We start from the raw sequence: 12,162 nt of genomic DNA on the forward strand, positions 1-12,162 counted from the left end.
GTTTAATTGGATTAGGCGGCGAAATAAGCGTTTCGACCGCGGCGGAAGGATTGCCCCTCTCTGATTGGCTCTTGAGCCCAGTCAACGGTCACCGAGATTAGCAATCCATCAATATCGCTCCGTACTGTCTGCATAGGGAAGTCGGTCGCCCGCGGTGATTATTGCTAATATAGCCATGATTTTTATACTATATATCATGGCTCAATCTCTTTTTAAACTAGAAAGTATTTCATCTCGTTGTGTTTCTCTCCCAAGAGCTTACAACAAAGAGACATATTGCATCTACTTTGAATTAGCTATACTGTTCATTCCATTACTTACAACCTCTTAACAATGGTCAAAATTGCTATTGCAGGCGGCTCTGGGCGTATGTTATCCAAGATTCTTACAATCCCAATCATCATGCATCGAGCTAATCCAAGGCCTTTCTCTTTCCTACAGCGGTTGCCAGAGAGATAATAGATGCCCTTGTTGCTGCGGGTAAACACGATATTACCATTCTGAGTAGACGAGTCAGTAGCCTCAGAGAGATTCACCAAATGACACTACGAATTCCGAGAGACTAATACTTTCATAGGAAGCGTCGAACAACGATGTAATTCCCGGAACTGCCTGGCGTAAAGTGGACTATAGCAACCATAGTGCCTTGGTGGAAGCTCTCAAGGGAACACACACTTTGCTATCTTTTGTTCAGCTCATGCGCGAATCAGGACAGGATTCACAGAAACAGTTGATTGATGCGGCTGTTGCGGCTGGAGTCAAGCGTTTTGCACCTAGTGAATATGGGAGGTAAGAAAGGTCTCTAGTTTTATGTTAGTTTGACGCTAACGTACTTGAACCATTGCTTAAAGTTCGGGAACTGCTCACATGTCTTGGTATGCCGGGAAAGAAGTGGCAAGAGAGTACTTGAGAAAGCTCAATGCGAATGGAAAGGTATGTTTTGGTTTTTCTTCCACATCCAAACTAGTCCTCTATTGTCATCTAAATCATCGCAGGTCCTCGAATATACGTTGTTCCAACCCGGCCTTTTCTTAGACTACCTCGCATCTCCATTTCAAACATCAAAGTACATAACTCCTGTGGACACCATCTTCAATTATGAAAGCTGCCAGGCTATTGTCATTGACGGATATGAGGACATCACGATTACATTGACGTCGGCGGCTGATACTGCCGCAATTATTGCCAAAGCTATCGACTACGACGGAGAGTGGCCGGAGATTAGTGGAATTCAGGGTAACCGAGCCACACTCTCCGAAATTATCAAATTGGGCGAGAAAATCAGAGGTATTATATATCTGCAATTTAATCCCCGTATTTCGTGCATGCCTATTCTAATATTGTATAGGTCGCCCTTTTACTGTTGAAAAGGTTAAGCTGGAAGAACTCAAGGCTGGAAATGCCAATTTGGCATGGCGCTTTGAGAAGCGACACTCAGCTATCAGTGAAGAAGAAGCAGAGTATATGTCGAAGCAGGTGGTTATTGGCATTTTGCTTAGCAGTTCCGAGGGCGGCTGGGATGTGTCTGGTGAACTTAACCAAATGTTTCCCGACTATAAGTTTACGACGATGGAAGATTTTCTCTCAAAGGTCTGGAACGGGAAGCCATAAGATTTATCTAGTGGAGATTCAATTTAGGCTGCAAAGCTTAAGACAGAAGCTCTTCAGTATGTAAGGGATAAAGAGTTTAGCCATTACCAACACAGCCAGAGCACTGTACTCTGTATCATCGCAAACAACAATACGATTTCATGCACAAGTGCAGGAATGGGAAGATACAAGAAAAGTCATTCAACCCCTTGAATAACATTCTGTGCCTTTTTAGTCATCAATAAACTATTTACTATTTCACAACTGTCAAGGGGCTGATGTTATTGATCTACCGAGTGATCCTTTTCTCACCAAAATTTGTGAGTGCTAGTCTTGGTATGGAAGGTTTTGCTAGCGTTATAATGCATTATTTTGCAGCTGATTCTATATCTATTTAGAGCGGCTCTTTCTGTTCGACATTACATGTGTCTGCTCAATGACCCTCGGTTAAAGGATTCTCATTTCAGATGAAAATATGCCTTGGCGGAGTCGCAGATGTCAGGCTCGCCGACAAAGGCACATCGGTTGTGATGGCGGCGTGCCTTCATGTTGTTAGTTCATCTTTACCAACCGATCGTGTTCAGGGCCCGTCCAAGGGCCCATAATCATTGATCAGACGCGCCTCATAACCGCACGATATCAACAGGCGGCGGCAGCATAACGGCAGAGTGTTTTGTGTCACCATGGCCCAGCAAGCCTCTTCCGAAGTCTTTATGTCGCTCGGATTCATTTCCCACTTTGTATTCTTTATTTCATCCATCAGAGAAGTGTCAGTTCAAATAGTTGACTGAATCAACTTCCCTTTTGAAACAAGATGTTAGTGCGCGGGTACTGTCTGAGGTGTCCCAAGGGGCCTCTCAGTTACGGGATCTCTCAGTGAGCTATCTCTGAGATTTTATGTATGCTTATAAGTGCAGCCAGAAAGCCGAGACAGCAACGTCACTCTTAAATTCTAAACTTCAAAGAGTTTCAGTGCTGGATGGCATGCCTAAGGTGCAATGGATGAAGAATAGCTGTCCTTTTCTGCGGCTGCTGAAATCACTTCAAGGGCTGCTGCTAATGACGCCGTCAGCCTCAAATTCTAGATTCTGGTCCAGTGCAACAAACCCTCAATTTTGGAAAATAACAAACATGCAAGCAGTGCCTTTGAGTAAGAAATGAGGTTGGGAGAAGATGTTCATATTGGGTCTGTGAGTAGTGCGTGTCGCGGAATACAACCAAAATGGACACATGCAGGCAGTGCATGTTGGGTGTATTCGAAGATGGCTTGCGCCATTGGCTGCTTGAGCCGCAAATTAATCGGTACTTGCTACAAAAGAGGGGGATATGCCGTGCTGCCCAATAGGCAACATCTGTCTGTGAATTCTGCCACAAACAACATACCGGCCAGAGATTTATTTGGATTCAAAATACTTTCTTCTTCATCAAAAGGCGCAATCATGTCTGACCCGCATATATACACCGTTGGTTGGATCTGCGCTCTATACATCGAATGCGTTGCCGCCCAGGCATTCTTAGACGACAAGCACGAGCAGCCTGAATACCTGTCCCCTCACGATAACAACAGCTATACGCTCGGCAGGATTGGCCGGCACAACGTTGTTATAGCAGTTCTTCCTAATGGTGAATATGGAATATCATCTGCGGCAGGTGTTGCAAAAGATATGCTGCGCAGCTTCCCCAATATTAGAATCGGCCTCCTAGTAGGAATCGGCGGTGGCGCTCCAAGTAAAAAGCATGACATTTGTGTTGGAGATGTTGTGGTGGGCATTTCGAGTAATAGAGAGGGAGCTGTGATCCAATACGACTTTGGAAAAGCCATACAAGGCGAAGATTTTAAAGAAACAGGATTCTTGAATCAGGCACCAACGCTACTACGCACAGCGGTTAATAATCTAAGGGCAGGGCATGAGCTGGAGGGAAACCGAATCCAAAACGCCATTGACAGCGTCCTTGCTAAAAGACCAAGGCTGCAAAGAAACTATAAACGCCCTGAAGCATCCTCCGATAGACTGTACCAATCCCTAGTTGTTCACTCAGCGGACGGCGAAGCTGATTGCTCCACGGTTTGTGGTATCGACTCATCAAGCCTAGTCAAGCGGCGCGCAAGAAACGAAGACGAGGATGACCCGGCAATTCATTACGGCCTAATCGCTTCCGCAAATACACTTATGAAAGATGCTTTAGTCCGTGATGAAATTATAGCGAGGAAAGACGTCCTTTGTTTTGAGATGGAAGCTGCTGGTCTGATGAATCATTTTCCGTGTATTGTTGTTCGCGGAATTTGCGATTATTCAGACTCGCATAAAAATAAAGTATGGCAACGCTATGCGGCCATGACGGCGGCAGCATATACGAAAGATCTTCTTCATTACATAGCACCAAATTGGATTAACGCTGAGACGAAGATCAGTGATACCTTATCTGGTAAATCATAAAATCATAAAATCTCCGAGGAATACACTAACTTTACAAAGGTCTTTATGAAGTGACAGAAGAACATCGTGATATTGCAAAGGAGCAACTCCAGATGCAGAAAGACCTAGCTGCAGAGAGGCTCTCTGAACAAGAGAAACAATGCCACCAGTTATTCCGTCTTACATCTGATCACGAAGATGCCACTTATGAATGGTACAAAGAACGAATTGAAGAGAGAGCCGAGAATACCTGCCTTTGGTTTCTTGAGCACGAGAATTTCCAAAAATGGATGAATCAAGAGTCAGGCCCTTTACTGGTCACGGCAGATCCTGGCTGCGGGAAGTCAGTCCTGGCTAAATATCTTATTGATCATAAACTACCACAATCGGCAACCATCTGTTACTTCTTTTTTAAAGACCAAGACCAGAATACTTCTCGCCAAGCACTATGCGCACTGCTTCATCAGCTCTTCTCTCAAAAGCCAGTACTAATTAAACATGCTATGCCGCAGTTTGCCAGGAACGGACAAGGACTATCCAAATCTACCATGTCGCTTTGGGAAATCTTACGAAATGCTACAGAGGATCCTGAGGCTGGGTCTGTGATTGTAGTCATTGATGCACTTGATGAATGTGCAGAGTCTGAATTTGTGGACTTGATACGGAAAGTGAAAAGTCAATTAAATGACAGCCATTTGGGGAGCAAGTTAAAGTATCTATTAACATGCCGCCCATATGAGCAGATTACCTTACAATTTCATAGCTTACTGAAGTCATTTCCAGATATCCGTATACCAGGAGAAGAAGAGTCGGAAGCAATCAGCCAGGAGGTTAACTGTGTCATCACACATCGGATCAATCAGCTATCGGCGCAGCGGAACCTTACTGCAGAAATTAAGAGTCACTTAACGAAAAGGCTACAAAGCATTTCTCACAGGACCTACCTCTGGGTGTTCTTAATATTTAAGCATCTGGAGCAGACAGTCTTTAAAGCAACTGAAAAGGGCATTGAAAGTACTATAGCTACGCTACCTAGCAGCATCAACGAGGCGTATGAGCGCATCCTTAATAGATCTAAAGAAAGCCTGACAGTACAGAAAATCTTGAGTATTGTCTTAGCTGCTCGCCGGCCGCTAACCCTCCCGGAAATGAATATTGCGATAAATCTAGTCAAAGCATCCCAAACTATCTATGACCTTGACTTAGAGGATAAAGAACTTTTTAAGGCACGGGTCAGATCTCTATGTGGCTTATTCATCTCGGTGCACCATGACAAGATTTATTTTCTTCATCAAACTGCCAGAGAGTTCCTTCACGCAGAGTCATTATCGCCTGTTATTATCTCGCCGTCGTTGAGTTGGCAGCACTCTATTACTATTCGCCATGCACACACTACTCTAGCAGAGCTTTGTGTGGTATATCTTGACTTACTTAACTCTATCGATGAGCCTCAAAAAGACATGGAAGAGATTCGCTCCAATAATAGCAAATATCTAGACTTTTTGGACTACTCGGCGCAAAATTGGAACGCGCACTTCTATGCAGCTGACATTGCTGACAATGCTGCCATTTTATCTTCTGCGATACGGATTTGTAATCCAAATTCAAAAAGCTACTCATTATGGTCCCAAATAATTCCGAGGTATAGATATGACAGTCCTCCCGAGAATGCTACGGAGCTTATATTAGCATCGTATTATGGACTTACAGCTATGGCGAGGCTATGCCTCGAACAGGGATATAATATTGAAGCAAGGAGTGGCAATCATACATCATTACAATGGGCAACTTTCCGAAAGCATAAGAATATTATTATGCTGCTGCTCGAGAAAGGAGCCAATATTGACGTAAAGACCTATAATGGTGAGACACCACTAGTACATGCGGTTTCAGCGGGCCATGAAAGTATTGTTGGGCTGCTGCTTGAGGAAGGAGCTAATACTGAGGCAAAGGAGAACATATATCAGACAACGCCGCTATGGCGCGCAGCTTCAAAGGGTTATGAAGGCATTGTCAAGCTGCTTCTTGAGAAAGGAGCTGATATTGAGACAAAGGAGAACATAAGTCAGACAACACCGCTATGGCAAGCAGCTTCAAAGGGTTATGAAGGCATTGTCAAGCTGCTTCTTGGGAAAGGAGCTGATATTGAGCCAAAGGAGAATATAAGTCAGACAACACCGCTATGGCAAGCAGCTTCAAAGGGTTATGAAGGTATTGTCAAGCTGCTTCTTGAGAAAGGAGCTGATATTGAGCCAAAGGAGAACATAAGTCAGACAACACCGCTATGGCAAGCAGCTTCAAAGGGTTATGAAAGCATTGTTAAGTTACTGGTTGATAAAGGAGCTGATATGGAGGCAATAGATGATGAGCGTATGACGCCGCTATTATAGGCGGCTCGGGAAGGTCAAGAAGGCATTGTTAATCTGCTACGTGTGAAAGAAAAAAAAATACTATAGAAAATACATGTATACATGACCTATAATTCCAGATCGAGGTCTCCACACATATGCAATAGACATTTTGAGTATAAACTCACTATAACAGATATTGGACTAGTCGGAGATGGAACTCCCTAACAGACTCAAAGAATGGAAGGACTGATGCAGTGCCTCTCCAGGTGAGAGACGACTGGTGAGATAATGTAAGATTGAACATGAATGGGCTTTGCAGGGGTAATAGAAAGGCAGTGGAACGAATTCAATAACGACATGCAACTCACATGTTTGAACACTCTTCAAGATTTCCCTAGTAGATAAAACATTCCTCCAAGATGTCAAAAAATGACGCGCCTTACAATAGGCCAAAACTGAGCAGGGTTGAGCGACGCAGAAGATGAACCTCTGCTACTCAACAATCAGATCGATTTTTGTTTCAATTAAGAAGTAATAGTAATAACAGTAATGGAAGGAGTAAAAGTAGTAGAAGTAGTAGAAGTAATAGAAGCAGAAGTAAATGGACATCAGAATACCTAATACATGTAATTGTATTTACGACTTTAGCTACAGCTAGAGTACTGGAGAATAAAACTGGGTTGTTGAATGGCAATTCCCTAATATTAAGCTTTCACAGGCTTAGGAATAGTGTTTCGGTCCATGCAGCCACATATGCACATACTATGAATAGAGGACTATGAGTAATTTAATACTGCTAGCTAAATCAAAAAGCTATATTCTTCCTGGCTAAGATAAGTGATAGAAGTGATAGCAGTGATAGTAGCAGCAGCAGCAGTATAAGCCCCTTTAATTAAGTAGGATAAATATGATAAAAGCCACAGTTGTTAGTATCAGTACAGGTATGCTCGTCCACACTTATAGCATGGAAGCAAAAGCCTCGTCCCACACTCACAAAGCCCTGATTGCAATGGCTTCTATCTATGAGGACACTTACTGCCTACAGCAGCCCCAAAGCCGTATGCTAGTAATTTCAAAGCATTGATTAATTAGATTGTTAGCTACTAATCTCCCGGTATTATGTTTTGGTCCATCATGGTAGGCGGGTGGCCTGTGGTGTGCGCCGAAAGCCAAGATATTTCTCAAAGGTCGAAATTGACTGAAAAAAAGTCTGGTGCAATGTGCACACAGATCGATCTAGTCCAGTTCCAGTACCTCGACATTGTCATTGACAAATTGCCTGATCTGCTGCGGCCAGAAGGTTGGATAGCGGCCTTTGCCCTTGAGCACCACCATTTCCAGCCTTTCCAGCTGCGTGCCACAATCAGCGAGCAAGGTTTCTATCCACTGTGATTTTGCAAAGAGTTCCGGATCTGCTTCATCTTCGTCGTCCTGGGAACTGGGATCCGCGCTCGAGATGATTATATTGGGCCCGATTGCTCTGCTGGAGGCCTCGTTGAATGAGGAGCAGTCAACGTACAAAATCTTGAGCTCTCTCGTCCGCAACAGGGCCTTCTTGGTGAACTCTGCGCCTCGAAGGTTGAACCGGTCCTCGTCACGCAGTTGGAGGCGGATCTTCTGGACGCAGGCCCAGTCAAGACGGCCTTTGACTGCGAGCTGGAGCCGGAAATTCCAAGGCGAGTAGAAGGTCATGGCCACCTCCCGCAGCCGCCTCACACTGCGCATTTCCGAAAGTATCTTCTGGCAGGTAGCTTCAAGAGGCATGTCATCGCTATCGCCTTCGTAAGGCTGGTCCTCGTTGAGAAACAAGTCTTCGGGCTGGTTCGTCGACACGCCGTCTGCGATGGCATCGACAGCCAAGTACTGCTGGTAGACAAGGTCACGCATCTCCCTGGGGAGGCGAGTAAAGAAGAGAGAGGCGCCTTGGTCTAGGCATTCGGACTGGAATTTCGGCTGTGTTGACAACATGGCCAGGGTCGGGTATATCGAGTTGGAGATGATGCAAGCAGTGAGGCCAGCAGCATGATGGTTGTGTTTCGCTGAGGAGGAGGGGCAGTCTTACACGAGTCCCTGATTACTGCATGCATGAACGTAGTTGCTCCACGACCCACCAGCGAGCGGGTGCCTGGCCCCTCACCGCATAAACTCCGAGCCTCATCCTAGGTACATCTACAGGGGTGTGCCTACATAGGTATGTACCTTGGAGACAGATGGCGACGTAGAGAAGAATCATTCTTGGATTAAATCAACCTACCGTGGCAATGGTACCTGTACCAAGAGTTTCTCAACTACTAGCCACGCCGGGGCTCATCCCGGTCAGCTTCACCTTCAGAACTCGCCAACAGCTCCTCAAGACGGGCCCCAGCACAGAGCCCAGAATCCACATCGACTTCATCAATCAATCCAACTGGACTTCTCCGTCTTGCATCATGAAGATTTACTTACATCTCACAACTATATCTAACATATAGGCGTTGCCATGTATCAAGTAGGCACTCGCACTTGATATTGAGTGTCAATAACCTGCCTGCAGGCTAAGAGGCCAGTCGTCTTATACACCAGATAGCGAGTGCATAAACTTACTTCTAGAGGCACAGGCAGCATGTATCACTAAATTTTCCGGGTATTTTCTTGTTTTTTGCAACCTACCAATGTTTTTTTACGTGCATTACGTTTGAGTAAAACTCTACGAGCGTGGGACGAAGCTTTTGCTTCAACGCCATCAGTGTGGATGAGCATACGTGTACTGACACTAATAACTGTACCTAGCTTTATTATATTCGTCATACTTAATTAAAAAGGCTTCTACTCCTGCTTCTACTACTATCACTTCCATCCCTATCATCACCACTGCTTCGCCCGCTGCGAGTCTCAATCCCACGATCAAGCTCAAACAGTCCAACAAAGTGGTATATATCCAATCAGATCATTCGACATGACAACAACGCAGCATCCTCCCGCTCCTCCGAGCCTCGAAGAGCGCAGGCTCTACTATTTCAATATTTTTCCTGCTTGCCCCCGGCTCGTTGCGCGCTCTAGCACATTTGTCTGGGAGCATCCCAGGAAGCCTGGCTCCGTCATGTATCTGACACGTTTGCGGTATGATAGAAGAGACTCACCATTTTTTCGACTATGGGAAAATTGGAAATCTGGCCTTATCATCCAGCTCATGAGGATTGCCGAAAGGGTAAATTATACCTTTATGGAGACGGCTCGTGTTGAGATAAATGGTGAATCCCACGATACGCTCATGATCGGCGTCGAGCCAGATTCACTGTCATGGGAACGCGGATATGCTCTCGCACTGCGATGCAAAGCAGTCTTGGAAGAACGTGGTATCCACAACGTGCATTGCGAGATACGGGAGGCCAGGGGTTTCTGGTGGTAATTATTGGTCAAATCGCCCAGTAGTAGACTCCAGTTCCTCGGATAGTGAGCCGATCGATTTCAACTATCCTTGATGCCAATCACACACTCTGGCAAATGATGAAGAACGCATTTACAAAGAACCATGTGCCACATCGGCTAGTTGACTACTACTAGGTAATCTTGAGCGGCATACCTCGAGGAGGGTAAATTTAGTTTATGTAGTTTATGTAGTTTATGTAAATGAAAATATGTGCAGATTTGTTCCTATGATATACATGGTATATACATGGTATATACACGATGATACGGCTATTCAACCTTTCGAGCCCCTTTTTAGTATTATTTTTATACTTTTAATAGTCTCTACTTCCTCTACTTCCTCTACTTCTTTTTTTTTAGTTTGGTTTGGTTTGGTTTGGTCTTTTACTTAAAGAAAAGTGTCTAGATCGAGTCTTTGTTGAGTGTAATACCAATCTCCATTAGAACCAAGAATTACCGTATTCGGCACCTTACCTCATCATTTTCTCTTCTTTCTCTTCTATCTATAGGTGATTTTATGCATCTTTAATGTGTAAAATTCATTTTTATGAAAGTCTAACTAGCGCAATATTAGTTACAGCACTTATTCATGTAAGACATACATTAGTCGGCTTGTTTACATCATAGAAACGAATAAATATCCTACGTAACTACCTTTCTTGAGGCATGTATTTCTTTTATAATCTAACACAATAATGATGAATATCTTCTTTATCGTATTGCCTCTCCATCTCCACAACAAAAATGAAGGAAAACCAGCATCTAGTCCATCATGATGCCGCCATCAAAACCCCCCATGGCCAACCATCTGCATCACCTACAAGTATTGTCTTCAATGCTCAACCCTTCGGTGGCGGGCCAGGTGCCACTCTCACAGCCGTCATGCCATATTTACGGAGCCGACTCAAGTCCCTCGGCCCCATAGCTCTGCATTATGTGGGATCAAGTCTTACAATGGACTTCCAGAAACTCACAGAGACCAAGTGGGATGGAATACATAATGTTGACCTATACACAAATCCGGAGATTGGAAAAAGAAAGCTCGTTTCTCTCTTGCAACACTTGAAGCCACAGCTCGTTGTGACAGCAATGGATGAACTTGTTGCTGCTGCGGCTCAGGCGGCTGGAATTCCTGTGGTCATCATCGACCTGCTGCTATGGTTCTGGCCCAGTATTTCTCCCCATTGGCGACAAGCCGAGTTGGTGATTGCGGCAGAATTCTATGGTGTCCAAGAGCGCATAATCAGCGAAAATTTGAACAACGTTGCGACGGTCCCACCACTTGGACCACCAGCGAGAAATACTCGAGATCCCTCTGCGGATGTTCTTCTCAACTTTGGAGGCATGATCAACCCTCTTATGCCAAAACAAGAGTACATCGCCTACTCACGTCTTATATACAGTGCTGCTCGGCGCGCTATTGAACTGCGCAACGCCGCGCTCCCAGAGTCTCAACATGCCAAGTTGATAGTGTTGGTAGCCAGCTTTGACGTGGCGCAAGGCATCGACCCCAAAGATCCAGAAGCAGCTCGCATGGTCTTACCAGACGAGGCTCTCAAGCTTATGGCCTCATCAGAATTGACATTCTGCACCGCAGGACTCGGCAATCTGTATGCAGCCGGGGCTGTTGCCAATGCGGTTCTGCTGCTGCCACCTTTACACGAGGGCCACGCAATACAAACACACTTGATTCAGAAAGCCGGCGTTCCTGTGGATGCCATAGAGTGGCATGAACTAACAGGCAGAGCGCCTATCGACTACTACCGCGACTCGCTGGAAGTCATGGACAATGTCAGCAAAGCGCAGAGCGAAGTTATCGACAGTCCTCAAGCACAGACGGCCTTGGTTGGTCGGATGCTGGCGGCCATGTTGCGTTCAGCTTCAGCAGGGGTTTCGGCTGAGGACCCGCCTCTGCGGACGCTCATCAAGGAGTTTGGACAGGATAACGGCGATGCCATGGCTGTTCAGATTATGGACGTGTTGGAAAAAGTACGATGAATCGGGGTGGGAATAAAAACCACTTTGTTTAATTTTTTAATGAGCAATGATTTGGTGCAGCGAATAGCGAATTTCATTAACATTCAATAATTATTTGCAACCTCCTCTATAGAAAAGTAATTTCGTCTAAATGGGTCACCAACAACACCCAATATAATTTTGCTCATAAGCATTCAGCGTACAGCACAAGGGGCAGCAGCAATCTACACATACTTGAACTCGCAATTGTACCACTACAAATCTACACGTAACCAAAATCACCAGGTAAGACATCATGATGTAATATCGGCAATCACTCACTCGCAACACTTCCAGAACGCACATCCATTATCCCAGCCATCCGTCATTAACTCCGCAGCCCCCCTTAAACTCAGCACAGCACTAAGTCAAGCTTGCAT

At 45.0% G+C, this 12,162-nt stretch overlaps 5 protein-coding genes across 5 annotated transcripts; 4 read left to right on the plus strand and 1 right to left on the minus strand.

Moving 5' to 3' along the window:
* Nucleotides 1-333: 333 nt before the first annotated feature.
* Nucleotides 334-1,611, plus strand: TrAFT101_011484 (uncharacterized protein; the record flags this gene model as incomplete). The annotated part of the gene is made up of 6 exons (XM_024900818.2): nt 334-367; nt 442-512; nt 578-789; nt 852-933; nt 996-1,287; nt 1,349-1,611. The coding sequence occupies 6 exons, from the start codon at nt 334-336 to the stop codon at nt 1,609-1,611; spliced, it is 954 nt and encodes a 317-aa protein (XP_024758087.2).
* A 1,418-nt stretch (nt 1,612-3,029) lies between these two features.
* TrAFT101_011485 (uncharacterized protein) lies at nt 3,030-6,397 on the plus strand (the record flags this gene model as incomplete). Its single annotated transcript, XM_066129278.1, has 2 exons — nt 3,030-4,017; nt 4,068-6,397. 2 exons carry the CDS (start codon nt 3,030-3,032, stop codon nt 6,395-6,397), a joined length of 3,318 nt encoding a protein of 1,105 aa, XP_065985410.1.
* A 707-nt stretch (nt 6,398-7,104) lies between these two features.
* TrAFT101_011486 (uncharacterized protein) lies at nt 7,105-8,376 on the minus strand. Its single transcript, XM_024911039.2, has one exon. The coding sequence runs from the start codon at nt 8,324-8,326 to the stop codon at nt 7,595-7,597; it is 732 nt and encodes a 243-aa protein (XP_024758084.2). The 5' UTR covers nt 8,327-8,376; the 3' UTR covers nt 7,105-7,594.
* A 917-nt stretch (nt 8,377-9,293) lies between these two features.
* On the plus strand, nt 9,294-9,746 carry TrAFT101_011487 (uncharacterized protein; the record flags this gene model as incomplete). The annotated part of the gene is made up of 1 exon (XM_024898764.2): nt 9,294-9,746. One exon carries the CDS (start codon nt 9,294-9,296, stop codon nt 9,744-9,746), a length of 453 nt encoding a protein of 150 aa, XP_024758083.2.
* Nucleotides 9,747-10,443: 697 nt separating this feature from the next.
* Nucleotides 10,444-11,801, plus strand: TrAFT101_011488 (uncharacterized protein). The gene has a single exon (XM_024902729.2). It carries the CDS (start codon nt 10,511-10,513, stop codon nt 11,762-11,764), a length of 1,254 nt encoding a protein of 417 aa, XP_024758082.2. The 5' UTR covers nt 10,444-10,510; the 3' UTR covers nt 11,765-11,801.
* Nucleotides 11,802-12,162: the final 361 nt, after the last annotated feature.

Source organism: Trichoderma asperellum, chromosome 7 (assembly GCF_020647865.1).
Source record: "Trichoderma asperellum chromosome 7, complete sequence".
NCBI lineage: Eukaryota > Fungi > Ascomycota > Sordariomycetes > Hypocreales > Hypocreaceae > Trichoderma > Trichoderma asperellum.